This window comes from Triturus cristatus, chromosome 11 (assembly GCF_964204655.1).
Source record: "Triturus cristatus chromosome 11, aTriCri1.1, whole genome shotgun sequence".
NCBI classification, from domain to species: domain Eukaryota; kingdom Metazoa; phylum Chordata; class Amphibia; order Caudata; family Salamandridae; genus Triturus; species Triturus cristatus.
In genome coordinates, this window is record NC_140594.1 from 51,840,311 (window position 1) to 51,855,586 (window position 15,276).

The window sequence follows — 15,276 nt, forward strand, 5'->3', positions numbered from 1 at the left end:
GGTGACTGAACTGCCTTGCTCGGGACATTGTTCCTTCACCACATACTGCTTCTGTAGGTTCCCCTTCCGTGGAGGTCGTGTGGGGTCTGCTGGGGGCTTCCCTCCTCCTCTGGGGGACTAGTTAGTATTTAGCTATGGGGCGACAGGCACACTGCACTTTGGGGGGGCTGTCTGGGCTCATGCAGGGGTGCAGGGAGGGGGGAGTTTTGTTGGGACCGGGGGGTGGGGGGGGTGTGTTGTTTGTTTGTACCGCAAGGCAATCCTGCAACTGTTTTGTTGTCTTTAGACTGCTCGGTGGGGGACGACCGATTGTTTCGACGTATGATGGGGGGTAGGGACTTGACTGTGTTGTCATGGAATGTTAACGGCCTGGGGGATAGGATTAAGCGTGGTGTGGTCCTGCAGTATTTAAAACGTATTTCCCCAGATGTTGTCTTCCTGCAAGAGACGCACCTTATAGGTAACACCTTTCATGCAATGAATTGGAGGGGATATCGTTTGGCGGCCCACTCTGGCTTCACCTCGGGCTCGCGGGGGGTGGGTATTATGGTTAGGAACTCGCTCCCGCTGGAGATCGATGAGGTGCACCACGATGAGAGGGGCCGTTATACAGCTCTGGCGGGACGTATGGAGGGTAGAGTGTTCAGTTTTGTGTCGGTGTACGTCCCGCCTGGGCTACAGGCCACTACATTTGCGGACCTGGGGCGCCTCCTTCTGGAACTTCCGAGTGGCTTATTGGTGGTTGGAGGGGACTTTAATGCGGTTGTTTCTGGATCTATGGATCGCCATCCCCCTAGGGACCTCCCCCGGGCACAGGCGTGGCTGCCTGGCCTATTAGACACACTGGGCCTGGTGGATTGTTGGCGCCTAAAGCATCCCGTATTGCAACAATACACCTTCCACTCGGGGGCCCATGGTAGTCTTTCACGGCTTGATTACATCCTTGTCCCAGCGGCCCATGCGGGGAGGGTGGGAGAGGTGCGCCATCTGGCACGGGGTATTTCAGACCACTCCCCATTGTTGTTGCATTTCGATGTCTTCCCGAGGGGGGATGGCAGGGTGGCCCCGATTAACGCCTGGTATCTGCGCGACCCCACCATTCGTGCCGACTTGATCACATCCTTGCAGCGCTATTTTGAGGAGAATGTGGGGTCGGTCCCATCTGCCGTCTCCCTATGGGAGGCTTTCAAAGTGGTTCTTAGAGGGGAGGCCCTCTCCTTTATTGCCAATGCCCGGCGGCGCGAGCGGGAGGAGGTGACCCGGGTGGAGGCCGAGATTGCGGAATTGGAGGGTGACCTGGGGAACGGGGTAACAGACGCCAAGTTACATGTTCTGCAGTTAAAGCAGGCGGCCTACCGGGCCCTTGTCACGGAGGCGGCCAGGGGCCTTGGTAGAGAGCAGCAGGGGCGCTTGTATGATGTGGGTGATAAGGCCGGTAAATTGATTGCGTGGTTGGACAAGAGAGAGAGAGCGAGCCGAGTGGTGCCTTTGATTGAGAGTGTGGATGGTGCGTGTGCCACGGAGCCGGAAGCCATTGTCTCCTGTTTCGCGGATTATTTCCGCGGAGTCTACTCCCCTGTTTCCCCCTGTTCGGAGGCGGACTCCCGTGCCCTGCTTCGGGATATTGCACTCCCCTCCCTTACGGCGGAAGACAGGGATTCGCTGGACGTCCCTCCCACCTCGGACGAAATTGCCTCGGCTATTCGCTCGATTTCATCCGGCAAGGCCATGGGCCCCAATGGCATTCCCATTGAGCTATATAAGCTACGCCCGGATGTGCTGGCGCCCCACCTGCGTGCGATGTTCCTCGCGGCCCACTCGCAGGGCTCCCTCCCGCCGGACCAGCGTCTGGCCACAATTGTGGTAATCCACAAGGAGGGGAAGCCCCGTGAACGGGTCACATCCTATCGGCCGATTTCGCTTTTGAACGCGGAGCCCAAAATCCTCGCCAAGGTGTTGGCTAACCGGTTGGTTGGCGTGGTGGGCGATTTGGTCCACCAAGACCAATCGGGCTTTATCCCACACCGCAACACGGCGCTTAATCTACGGCGCTTGCACGGCGTGCTTGCGCGTGTCCCATTTGTGCGGGAGCCAGCCATCTTGGCGTCCTTGGACGCCACCATGGCGTTTGATACGCTCGAATGGCCATATCTCTGGGCGATGCTCGCGAAGTTTGGGTTCGGCCCGGGTTTCATCAGCTGGGTCAAATTACTATATTCGGGCCCGATGGCGCAGGTGGTGGTGAACGGGCGTGTGTCGACCCCGTTCGCGCTGGGGCGGGGCACGCGACAGGGCTGTCCCCTGTCGCCTCTTCTGTTTGCCCTGGCCCTGGAGCCTCTGGCGGAGTGGCTGCGGTGGCACCCTTCCATCCGTGGTCTCCGCTGGACCCCCGAGCACGAGGACCGTGTGTCCCTCTACGCGGACGATATCCTTTTGTATCTCGCCTCCCCGCGCAAGTCCCTGATCGTCCTAGTTGATGTTTTGCGCTCCTTCGGTCGCAACTCAGGCCTAGTCATTAACTGGGCGAAATCCTGTGTCTACGTGCTTTCCGGGGAGGCTCCGGTCCTGCCGCGGGACTGCCCGATCCAGATTGCCTCCCAGGGTTTCCGGTACTTGGGTATATATATTACTCTTGACCCGGAGGCCCGCTATGAGCGGAATCTGCTGCCCCCTCTCCAGCGTTTGAAGGAGGATGTGGTGCGCTGGCGGCGTCTCCCGCTCTCGCCGCTCGGCCGAGCGGCCTTGTTTAAAATGATGTCCTTGCCGCGCTTCCTCTACGCCCTCCAGAACACTATGGACATGGTCCCGGCACGCTACTTTCGTGAGGTGGAGGGCCTTCAGCGGCGCCTGTTCTGGGACGGGAGGCCGCGTATTGCTCTGGCTAAACTGACGCTCCCGTGGTACGATGGAGGGGTTGCCCTCCCGGACATTAAACGGTATTACTGGGCCTCCCAGCTAGCTGCAATTAATCATGGCCTTTACGGGCCCGCCCTGAACCCGGCATTCGAGATGGACAAGATGCTCCTGCCCGGTGGCGATTACAATCGAGCGCTGTACTCTGGCGCGCCCGACTCCCGTCTGACGGGACCGACGCGTGTCATGGTGCGGGTTTGGCACGCGGCTAATGCAGCTATGGGGTGGAAGGACCGTTTGACCCGGGCGTCTCCACTGTATGCCTCTGAGAGGCTGGGCTCCCTGTGGACATCGAAGGGCTTCGAGAAGTGGGACACGATCGGAATCAGCACAGTGGGGGATCTCTGGACGAGGGGGGGATTCAAAACTTTTGAGACGCTGCAGGCGGAGTTCCAGCTGCAGGGCAGTGAGTACTTTCGGTACCTACAGGTCCGCCATGCGCTGGGCTCCGTCTTCCCGGATGTTGCATCCATTCCGGAGTCTTCCCCCCTGGAGGACAGAGTGCTGGATGGCCATGTCCCGGACAGCACGATCTCCCTCATATATAAGAAGCTGATTAATGATAGATCGTGCCTGTTAACTAATCTACGCGAGGCTTGGGTGGCCGACGGGCTGGAGCTGGACGACGAGGATTGGATGTCCGCGGTGGCCTCTCCGAAAGAGGTGGCCATCCCGGCTCGCCTTCGTTTCGTCCAGCTCAAGATCCTTCACCGGGTCTACGTGACGGGGCCGAGGCTTCTACGTATGGGTTTTGCCGTGGACGGACTGTGTAAGCGTGGCTGTGGTGCGTTGGCGACTTTTATGCATATACTGTGGGAGTGCCCGAAGGTGGAGCGATTCTGGCGTGGTGTGCATGAGGTCCTGCGTGTGGTCACGCGTGTAGCGCTGCTGCCTGAAGCGAGGAGGTGCTTGTTGAATGTATGGGAGCCGAATGACTACTCGGTTCCGCAGACGCGGTGGGTGACTCTGGGATACATGATAGCGAAACGTGATATTGCTCAATTGTGGGGATCCCAGAGGCCCCCTGCGGTGTCGGCCTGGAAAGAGCACATGGATTGGTGTATGTTCCGTGAAAAGGTGGTGTATGTGGTGAGGGGTAAGCCTGGGGCGTGGGTGAAAATCTGGGGCCCCTGGAACGCCTACCGTGGGGGCATTTGTGAGCCGCCGCAGCTGCCGGCTGCCTCGCCTGCTCCGTCTCCCTAGCTGGACCCTCTTGCTCGGCCGCGGGCACGCGGCCCCCCAGTCCTTGATCTCCTCCCATCCCCCTCTTCAGATCTTTCCTGCCAGTCTGGATCCCCCACTATGGAGCAAGTGCTGTCACCTTGAATCTCAGGTTGCCTTGCGGTTGTGGTTTTTTGTTGATGTTGTTAGTCCTTAAAATGAAACCGTACTCTGTGGCAGGACGCCGTGAGGCCTGCACCGTTGACTACTTCTGAGTTTCTACTGTGCACCGCTGAGAGACTTTTACTGTCTGTATGTCCTATATTTGTGATGCTCTAGCGGCCGGCCGTGCGGTTGTAGGCCCATACTTGTAACCTTTTTATGGATGTAATAAACGGTTTCAAAAAAAAAAAAAAAAAAAAAAAAAAAAAAAATTCCTGCATCTCATCAAGACGTTAGTTGGAACAGTACTGTTATGGCTCATGAACAGCCAATGCCGGGTTTGGTATAGCTCAAGACTTGAGGGACGGGGTTTCCTTTTCCTCTATCCCAACCTAATGATAACCGGTAGTGCCTTCTTTTTCAAGATCCAATTCTACTACACAATTCCTTAATTTTAATTGGAAGTCACATGCTACATCTAAATGCGACATTTGTTTTTAATGATCCTTGCACATAAATCAATCACTCAACAGCATTTGAAACTTACTGCTCTAATCCATCCTTTTCTGCCACACAGTTCTCATTTGCCCAATTTCAATAACAAAGACAACTCACCCAGACAGAGAGAGACCGGTCTTTGCTACCCACAGCACAGCAGCAGTACGGATTACTTGACTTTGCTGAACTCCCATTCTTTTGCCTTTTTTTTAAGATTTTGGGATTGAATTTCTGGAACAAAAACAAAGAATATTGAAATACACTGGAGACACAGAAAACCAAACATTAAGAATAACAGCCTTAAAATAGCAAAAACGTTTTTCAACTACAGTACTTCTTTTCTTCCTTACTATTAATGTTTTTAACTTCGACTAGATTTTTGAGTTTGAAAACGTTTAACAGCTACCTTACTATTACATTTTCGCAGGTATTCAGCTTACTTAGGCTGTCTTCTATTTTGAGTACCATCAACCTTTGACCTGAGCAGAGGATTGAGAGAAGGATAGCAAGAGGCACCTGCAGATAAATTACAAAAGCAACTGTCCAATTCAGACATAACATCATATTTTACTTTCCACTAGCAAAGAAATGGAACCTTTAGCTTTGCTCAGTTGCAGCAGGGATTGATCTACAGGCTACTCTGCCAGACTTCCTCCGATGTCACATTCTCTTTTGGGGAAGGGATGAAGACAAACTCTGCATTAGTTAAAGAGGCATATGCCAATTTAACCTATTATACAAGTTTCTTCCTGCCTTATTCTTTTGTCAAATATATGTTTATATGCGCTTGATTTTTACATGTTTTTACTGTGTTTAGAAAATGAGCAGGTTGATGCTGTATAGCAGCGGGTTTAGTGTTATTTCACAGACTTGTAGCAATGCTCAGAACAGGGAAAGGCTTTGACGTCACCACATTCATCTCTCCTCAAGGACCTTATTTCTGGGGTACAGAATCCTTGTCCTTAATGCAAGTGCAGCAGTTCTAAGAACATTACACGGTGTGGCAAAGCTGGAGCCACAAGCATTTCGGAGTATAGCGAACTTCTACTGAACTGTAGCAATGACAGAGGAGAGCCATAAGAGAACTCTCAAGGCCATGCCATCATGAAAGCAACCAACAAAGAACTGAAGGCCCCATCCATCCAGAAGAAGCTCTATAACTTTGTGCTATAATTGGAAATGGGTCAGGGGGGGGTCATTTAACAAGGTGATCAATCTCAAGCATCAAATATGGGAGTCAAAGACTGTTTATTTTGGCCCCCACTCAAGGGCAGGGTGAAGGAATATGTTCAGAATGACCACCTTCAGGAGGGACGCCCTTGCCATATGGAACAACAGAAAGAAGAGTCTTAAGAGATACAGCCCCTTCCACAGACCCAGTAAGGGGAGTGTAATAAGTGACCGTGCCTTCCTAATAAAAACAATAGGATGGCATAATTGTCCATGTGAATTATGACTATCTGACGCAGGAGGAGATGCTAGAGCTCCCGCCTGAAGTGTCTCACCTTGGAAAGGCCACTGCAGCTAGGAAGATCCGTTTCAACTCTAACAGGATGCATCTTATCTGTTCCAAAATGCACTTATTGACAGATCCCTGCAGAGGGCCCACATCTGAACTCTGGAGAGTCCTTCTGGTGGTCAGACCTGCAAGCCTTAGGAAACAAAGAGGGCTGCCTACTAACAGAACAGTAGCAAGTGCCCATCAGCTCAAAATAGGGAGGAGAAATGACAAGACTGAAAAGGTCTGTTTTAGCAACCAGACACATGGTCCTAGAGTTCCACCTGGTGACACTGTCAGAGGCTCCTCTTTCATTCAGCATCGAGAAACATGCTGATACAAGACTCCTGAAGTCCAAATAGCCAATGCAACCAATAAAGGTTGCTAAGCAGGAAAAATAGGTCGACACTCCTTTATAACCCCTACCTCTCTCGAGGTGGGGTGGCTTTCAGAAGTGCTGTATCCAGAATGCCCTAATGAGTTGAAACTTTCAGAAAACATCAGAGAGTCCTTCCGAAAGGCCAGGATAAACCCTAGATTAAAAGTGTCCAGAAGGCAAAGCAGTAAGTACCCAGGTCCTTAGATGGTTGTTTCTAGACAGACAGAGCCATCCAGATAGGGGTCCAAATGAACAATCCAAAGCTACAAAATGGTACAATAGGACTAACAGTTTCAAGAACAATCTCACAGCAACACAGAAACCAGAGGTGACCATCCTATACAGGAAGTGCAGATTTCCCAGAACAAAACAAAAAGCACAGGTACACGGAATTATGCATACTGAAAGTTTGCTGAGCACAAACAGCTGCCATTGTGAATTGCTGCCAACATTTGAGCCAAAGACAAGCTTCTGTCTATGCAAGAACCACTCCCTTTCGAGAAATTCAGGTAATACAGATCCACAATGAGGCAGAATCCTCCCGCCTGTTTACTAACAGAAAGCGACTCTAGAGCAGCTTCAGAACCCAAAAGGGTCTGAAGGTGCTAACTGATAAAATGGGAATCGTGTCATTTGGAACTAGAAGATTCTTAGGGCACTACACAATTGACAACTGACAACAGGAATTTTGCATGTATAGGACGACTGTGGACATGGTGGTACAGCCTTCCCTTCCAATGAGCAAGTGTGCATCTTGACATGAAAAGTTGGTGGGCAGCATTGCCACTGGATGTTTTGGGTTAGGCAGTGGCCAGGACCGCACACTGGGGCTGCCTCTCTTTTTCATGGACTGGGCGGGGAGGTCAGGGAGGAGGAGCTAGCAAAAGGCTTGAAACAAACGACAGTACACAAGGCCTTGGTGAATAGAAGATTACAGTCTGGTCATTATGGCCTAGATAAAGCTGATTGACATAGCGAAGACCACGCTTTGCTTTACTATTTAGTATGTTATTCGCTGAGTGACCAAAGGGATTCTTCCCATCCAATGGGAGGTTGAAGACTGTATCTCTGTGACGGGATGTGTGCCCCTGCTCCTCCTAGTCAAGTCCCTGCTCTCCCTCCTCTAACTCTTCCACTTCCACCTCCACCTCCACCTCCACCTCCACCTCCACACTGCAGTTGCTTTGCTCCAAGTTGTCTCAGTTTCCCATATTCAAGATCCTTACATCCCTGCTTCTCCCTTCTTCAGCACAAGCCCTTTTTCAGCACAAGCCTCTTTTGTTTATTCTTGTCCCCAACAACCACTAAGAACAGCTGCAAATTGCTGCTCCCGCGCTTCTTTGGGAAAAATCAAGAAAGTACAACTCATATTAACACGGCTCAAAGAAAAACAGCACTAGGCTGCTGTTCAGTTGACAGCGCAGGAACATTTAGAAAGCTGTGAAACAAACAGGCATACTTTCTTTACATGTTATCTAAAGTACCAGTAAAGAAGAAAAACGGTGTCATAGACAACTTCTCTTTAGGAACACCTTTAGTTTTAAAGACATTTTGCACTAAATATGTAAAAACATGATAAATTCTCTGCAAACTTTAAAAAAAAGTGTATTTTATTAACATGCTTGAGCGTTTTACCTTTGCAGCTCAGATTAGATCACTCCATTGAGAGGCATTTAGTTAGTGAACCAAGAGACAAGGATTTGAAAGGTGCACCTTGTGTGTAGCCTTGTTTTTTATATAATTGGAACAATACTATAGTTTATTAAAGAAAACACAAGAGCAGGTTCTGTACAGCACAGATGCTGAACTAGTAAATTCTAAGGGGCTCTCGTATGTGGTACTGAAGAAATAGAAGGCAAAGTGAAATTAACCAATTGCCTAGGATCACACAATTCCGTCAAGTGGAGTTTATCGCATAACTCCACCAAAGGTCCCTTGGTCCCCCCTCCGAATAGATAAGGTCCCTTAGTCACACCTCTGAATTGAAAAATAACTACTGGTAGGTCTAAATCTAGCCCGATTCACAAGGGCAAACCTAGCTTAGGACCCCAGTGTAAGAAACTGGCTCTATATATACTGCACCAAAGTGAGGTACAGTGTGTATAGAGTCCAAGAGTCTCCAGAGGTTTGGCAGAGGTTAAAGTTAGATAGAACCTTACTCTCTAAAGTGGTAGCTTGGTCGAGCAGTAAGGCAGTACCAGAGAACAGTGTAAAGCATTTTATGTACACACTCAGTCAGCAAATGGTCTCACACACTCACGAACTGAACTCTAGGCCAATTGTTCGCATAAAAAAAAAAAAGTTTTATTTTAGAACCACAGGTTTGCATAAAATTCTGTTTCAAAATAAGATGCTGTTGTTGAATATTTTCAATGAACAAAATAGACTTTGAATGCAATAAGGTACAGGGGTTGCAATAGGCAACACAATACTTTGTATATCTATAACATTGAGCTCAATGGGATTTTTAAGTAAACTGCAATAGAATTACTTTACGAACGTTTTTCTTACTCAGGGCTGGATCCTGGATTCAGCCCTGGTGCATTTCCTGTAAACAGTTGAAAGAAATAGTTTTTGTTAAACAGGCGATTTTTAAGGAATATTTGTATGTTGCAAAAATCGACACTTAGAAGAATTTCTGGTAAAAAACAGGCAATGTTATCCTATGGAGGAAAATCAAGTTATCGTAAAATCACAGTTGTAATGACTTTTTCTGGTCAGTGCTGGGCACCTAAGTCCAGCACTGGGATCTCTCCTGAGAAAAGGTGAGTAATTTCGTTTTCGTTAATCTGACGATTTTTAGTGAATATTTTGAAGTTTCGAAACCCAACACTTAGAAGAATTTCCAAGTGAAAACCAGTCAATGTTACCCTATGGAGAAAATGTAAGTTATCAGCTTTCAGGTAAGTACTCGACTGGTAGAGTTAAGGTTCTGGGGCAAGACTCGGGGGTCTCCCAGGTTCAGGATTGTACTGTTGTTGCACCCTCAGCGACACAGGGGCTGCCGGGTGCAGAGAGAGTAGGCCCAATGTTAGCCTTTGGCGGGCAGGGGGCCTTTGGTTGGTGGCTGCTAGCAGGAAGGCCACTTACTCAGGGCAAGTGGGGAAGTCGAACAAGGTAGTTGGTGCACCCTCAGCGGCACTGGGGCAGCCGGGTGCAGTGGGCTTCTGGGCCGTCGGGTACCCAATAAATTTCAATTGGGAAGCTGCGAGACGAACAAAGGCTGCAAACTCGGGGACGGTGATTCTTCAGGTGCGACCACCACTTCGAGAGGTAAGTTGGGAAGCTGTAGGTTGGGTAGACACCCAGGAGTTGGGCACAGGGGGCCGTGGGGCACCGGGGTGTCTTTTGACGTTGGGAAATTTTACCCTCTGCTGGTCGCAGTTGGAGGGGTCCCTGGTGTTGAGGCTGCAGGCGTCATCAGGAGCGTCGAGGTGAGTCCTTGGGTGCTGTGTTCTTGGTCACAGTCGCCGGGGGGGCGTCCTCGTGGTCTTTGTCCACTTTAGCTCAGGCCGGGTTCGGCAGGTGCAGAGTGAGCAGGATCCGCGGTTTCAGGGCGGGCCTGGGGTGGCAGATGTTTGAGTAGAGCCACCGCTCGTGGGAGTCCCAGTCTTTAGTTGAGCAAGGCAGTCAGGTCCTCCGGGGTTTGTGAGGTTGCTGACCACTGAAGACGCCAGGGTTTAGCAGGAGCAGGTTCGAGGGTCGACAGGCCGGTAGGGCTAGGGCCAAGTCAGTTGTTGTCGTCCTCTTGTTAGCAGCTGCACGGCTGGTCTTCTTTCTTCTTGTTCTTCTTGTAGTTTCGGAATCGGGATCTGAGGAAGGAAGGTTCAGGGTGCCCCTAAATGCTAAATTTAGGAGCGTTGCAGGTAGGCAAAGGGCAGGGACCAATGGGTCCCTTCCCTGCGGTGGGTACACCCCCTATTCTGCCACTCTCCAGTGGGAGGGGGGGCAGGAGCCTGTCCCTGGTTGGCTGGGTCCCCCCATCCTCAAGATGGCGAGGACTCGAAGGTTGTACTTCACCTTGCCTCCCCCACCTTAGGGGTGGAGGCAGAGGTGGGCACACCTCTCTTCCTCACTGTGTTTTTCCCGCTGGGTCTCCCGCCAAAAAGGTGCAGTACCACAAGCTGCTCCTAGAGTACCCTGGAGTGCATCATAAACCTTTGGTCACATATGGCACTGCACCCTGCAGAAGATGAGGTAAATCCACCCAACCCATAATGCATTGCATGCACGGCAGTACCACAAGTACATTAAAATAGCAATGTTATACAATTAATAGCTTTATAATGTGACAAAATAATTATTATATTAATTCCAGATTAGGTTGTACTCTATGTGGAGCTGATGAAGGTAAATTTACATGCGGTACGCAAGTTGCTCCTAGAGGTCCCTAGTGACGAAGGCACCAGCACTGCTTATCGAAATGCAATACAGCAAGCTGCTCCTAGAGGTCCCTAGTCGGCATCATAAACTTTTGGTCACATATGGTACTGCCCCCCGCAGAAGATATGGTAAATCCACTCCACCCATAATGCATTGCATGCAAGACAGTACCACAAGTACATTCAAATATATATGTTGGGATTTGAGGGCTTTCTTCTACTTCCTCACCTATTTCAGTCCGCACACATGATTAGGTATGCCTGCGGGAGGCAGGGTGCGCCGGCAGCAGGTACTTAATGCCACCGCCTGCATGCAAACGTTGCTTGGTTTCTCTTCCGGTTCTGTCATCTGGAAGTTCTTCGCCGGCGGCCTCCTGTGACCCCTGTGTTCTTCTGGATCCTTGACTATGTGGGAGTTCCTAGCTGTGTATTTCGGGACTTCAATTCCGATCGGGACTTTGTTTCTGGACATTCCCTCTTTTCCCGACTTGAGGTTCCCTTTCTTTTTATTGGCGTTTTGGTAGTTTAATTGATCGGGATTACGGAAGAAATAACGTGGCTGCGTTTCCGTATTCCTGTTTTGCCCTTTCCAGTTTTTTGAGTTACCCATTCACATCCTTATGGGCAGATTTGGGTGCAATTACGAATAGTACAAAACAGTGGCATTTTGGGCTAGTGTATTTGTTTTTGGGGTTTTTTGTCACAGTTGACTTTTTCCCCTTGTTTTTGGAAGAAGGTGTTATTGCTTACACAACCAGGACATTGAGAGCTTATGAGCACTTGACTTAAACAGTACACAGTAAAATCAGCTCACTGGACTACTGTGTTGGGCTGAGATTAGTCCCTATAAAGTGCGTACCCTCTTCAAGAAACGCCACTTTTGGAAAGGGGTAAGAGGCTTTTTGTGTCTGCAGTAAGTGTACCTAATCATGTGTGTGTTTACTGTTTATGATATTTCTTTGGCTAATCTTTTGTTCTGTATTCCTTTGTTCAAGATTGCCCTGAACCTTTCCTGGGTGACACAGACGAGGGAAGTTCTGCCTCAGTGATGTCCTTCTTGGTTTTCTTGTTTTCCCCCACCTTCTCCCGGCGCCCTTGTTAGCCATCGCCTCTAATATAATAGGGTGGTGTCAGCCAGGGCTAAGGTAGGGGATTGTGAATCTCTTCACTCCTGCAGTGTTGGGCAAAATCAAAGCGGTGCCAGAACAATATACAATTAGTAGCTTTGAAAGGTGACGAAATAATTATTATATTGATTCCGGATTAGGTTGTACTCTTATGTTGAGCTGATGAAGGGACATTTATAGAAGGTCTAATATAAATGCGAGATCTGCTTGCGAGTAAAGTAACCCCTGCCAACCTAGTTTAGGACCAAGTGAGTTTCCTATCTGAAGGCCTTTAAGAAAAAAGTGCTGCGAGGCTGTAGTTAAAACCTAAGGCATAACAACACATGTAACAGAGGGTGTGTCCTTATGGGAGGTTACAAGAAGAGACAAGGCGGTACTAAGGAGGGACTACTAAGTGTAATAACCAATAAAAAGCCACCATTTACAAAGGACAGGGACAGGAGCCAATTAAAAAGATGGGTGAAAAGTAGGCGGAGCTTTATATCCTGAAGTGAGCTAGAGAATGATGGTGTATTCAACCCTGATCTGTAACAGGGTCGAGTGTCTGAAAAGTTTCAGCACTCCATCCATCATCTCCTTGTGTTTGCTTTATTCACCCTAATTTTGCAGGGTATGCCCAGACGTGGGTCCCTTGCTCACTTTGCCACTGGCTTCAAGCTAGCCTGGCTGAAGAGGGTTTTTACCCCGAAACCAGTCCCAGGATGCTTGTTTCCGGTTCAAGGAAGACCTGACTCAGCAGTTCGGGCTGGACTGTTCCCATGAGGCCCAGGGTCAAGACTAATATGCCTATAGCTGGGTCTGAACTGAGGTGGCGAAGTGAGCTAAAGAATGATGATGGATTCAACCCAAAATCTGTGACTGAGGGTGATTGTCTGAAAAGTTTCAGGACTTCATCCATCATCTCCTTGCGTTTGCTTTGTTTTTGATATGCAAGCACACTACAACACTATCGAGATTCTGCCAATGATCAGTAATTTTAATTTTTCTTACAGGATGGAGAATCTTTGATTGCTTATTCAGTGTGTAGCACAGAGATAAAAAGTTTTTTCCAGAATTTCAAGATCCTTGGTCAGAGACTTAGAACTCAGGTCCCCATAATGCAAGGTCAGCGACTTAGTCAATAGACCACATCTCCTTTAAGCGAATAACATAGTTAACCCTTTGTCTTGTTGGGTGTGAGCACCTTAGTGTCGAAGCTTCAGCTCTCTCATTTTTATATGAAGAGCACCAAGATAACCCATAATTAAAAACCTTATAAGAGAAATAAAGCTCTTCCTACCTTACAGATGTATTTATATAGAAGTGTTTGTGTGCACGATACTGTTATCACAATAAAGGATTCATTCACCTTCTCGTGTGCCACACTCTCCTGAGAGAATTATCAAGATATTAATAGAGGAGTCATCTGGTGTGGACAACAACAGCAAAGAACACACAGCTTCATGATCTGATATATACACATGCAAATAATACTTGGGGCAGTGCGGAGGGGTGGAGCGTTTATCATAGTGACTGAATAAGTCTCTAGTCATGCATCAATTATGTAGCTATGTTTAAGCTAATAGTGCCAGTGAATATAGATCTATAACCAGCCCCCTCACGGTCTCCATGGGGCGAAACTACAACTAGTTTCCTGTGAGTTTATTTTATTTCAATACATAGGTTCCTCCTACTGTCTGTCGCTCTATATTCACTGGCACTATTAGCTTAAACATAGCTACATAGGTGAGACATGATAAACGCTCCTAAACACAGGGAGCCGCATGACACCAACTTATAACCATGAATGATTGTGGGTATGTAATGGATGATAGGAGTACACCCTAGACTCCTATTTAAGACGCATCGCGGAGATAGTGCATGACAATTATGTCAAAACAAACATGACCTGCATAATATGCATATTTCAAGAGCATTTACTCTTGAATAATGGAGAGTTTAAATAACGAGGATGGAGTAGAATACTCACATGCATATAACCGTGTATATATGTTTTGCTCTGTCTCTTTCAGAAAAACTTTTTACCCCTACACAGAAGGCTGTAAGGTTGCCTAACCGTAAGTACACGGTCTGGCGAATTGTTAAACCAGGGACGGGTGAGCCTTAGCGTGCGCAGACCTCCCGGTTCACACATTTGGTCCTGACGAAAACCTTGTAATATCACCAAAAGGTTGAAACATGTTGACCAACAATCTTTTCACTCAAATACTGATCCTTCTTGGTCAATAGTGCCATTTTAAGTATCTCACTTGGTTTTTAATCTTGTCTTGTTGCTCCAAATAAAAAATGTAGGGAGTACAACAAAGACATTTTTAATCCACTCACTTACACCACTATCTCACTTTACTCAAAAAACCAGCTCTGCTGTAGTTCAGACGTTGAAGCACCCCCAAGTGGCATTCGGCTACTTGGGTAGACCACGATGATGAAGCATGTCACCAACTAGGTTAGTGAGTGAGGGGTTTCTTAAATAAAGAAAGAATCCTTTCTTTGCTATCACTCTCCATTTCTCCAAACCACTAGGACACTGTGTCCTGGGGACACTCCCTCTTTTTGTTTTTGACATGCTGAAAGATATCCAACACCCATTTGTCCGATGAGATGGGCTTCAGGTTCTGTAAGAATGAATTTTGAAGATGTTGGACCAAATTGCTGTGGGACTGCAGTGACAGGAGCCTGGAAAAACTCATTATCTACGGTTTGCATTTTGTGATATTTTGCCAGATTGCTGCCTCTTACATCCTGTAGGCGGCAAATAGGACTACGCAACGTTGGACCTGAAGGATTGGTTGTACGGTTGGTAAGTGTCCTGCGAATAATGCTGGAACCGCTATTGGAATTGCGGGCTAGATGTAGATTACCCTCGAACTCTGCCTCGAAAGGACTGAAAGCAACGTTGCTGAAGCGCGACTAGAGACTTAGCCGTGTTCGAGTCAAATGAAGAGCATCATTTATGTGCTTGCTGAATAAACACTCTCCATCGAATGGCATATCTAACACCTTTGCTTGTACCTCTGTACGAAAGGTGGTCATCTTTAGCCAACCCTGGCATCACAGCACCGCTGCCCCGCTATTTGACGAAAGGCAGAAGAAAAAACATCCATAGCTGTCTCTAGAAGCTCAGCAGATGCTCTTTCCCCTTCAGACAAAATATCT

The 15,276-nt window shown here is 48.4% G+C and overlaps 1 protein-coding gene across 1 annotated transcript in view; it reads right to left on the reverse strand.

The window, feature by feature from the left end:
* Nucleotides 1-15,276, reverse strand: part of HIRA (histone cell cycle regulator) — a 424,028-nt gene that overhangs the window by 244,216 nt on the left and 164,536 nt on the right. Inside the window, exon 9 of the mRNA XM_085632815.1 lies at nucleotides 4,852-4,965. Coding sequence (XP_085488941.1) covers nucleotides 4,852-4,965 — 114 coding nt within the window. The remainder of the gene's footprint in view (nucleotides 1-4,851; nucleotides 4,966-15,276) is intronic.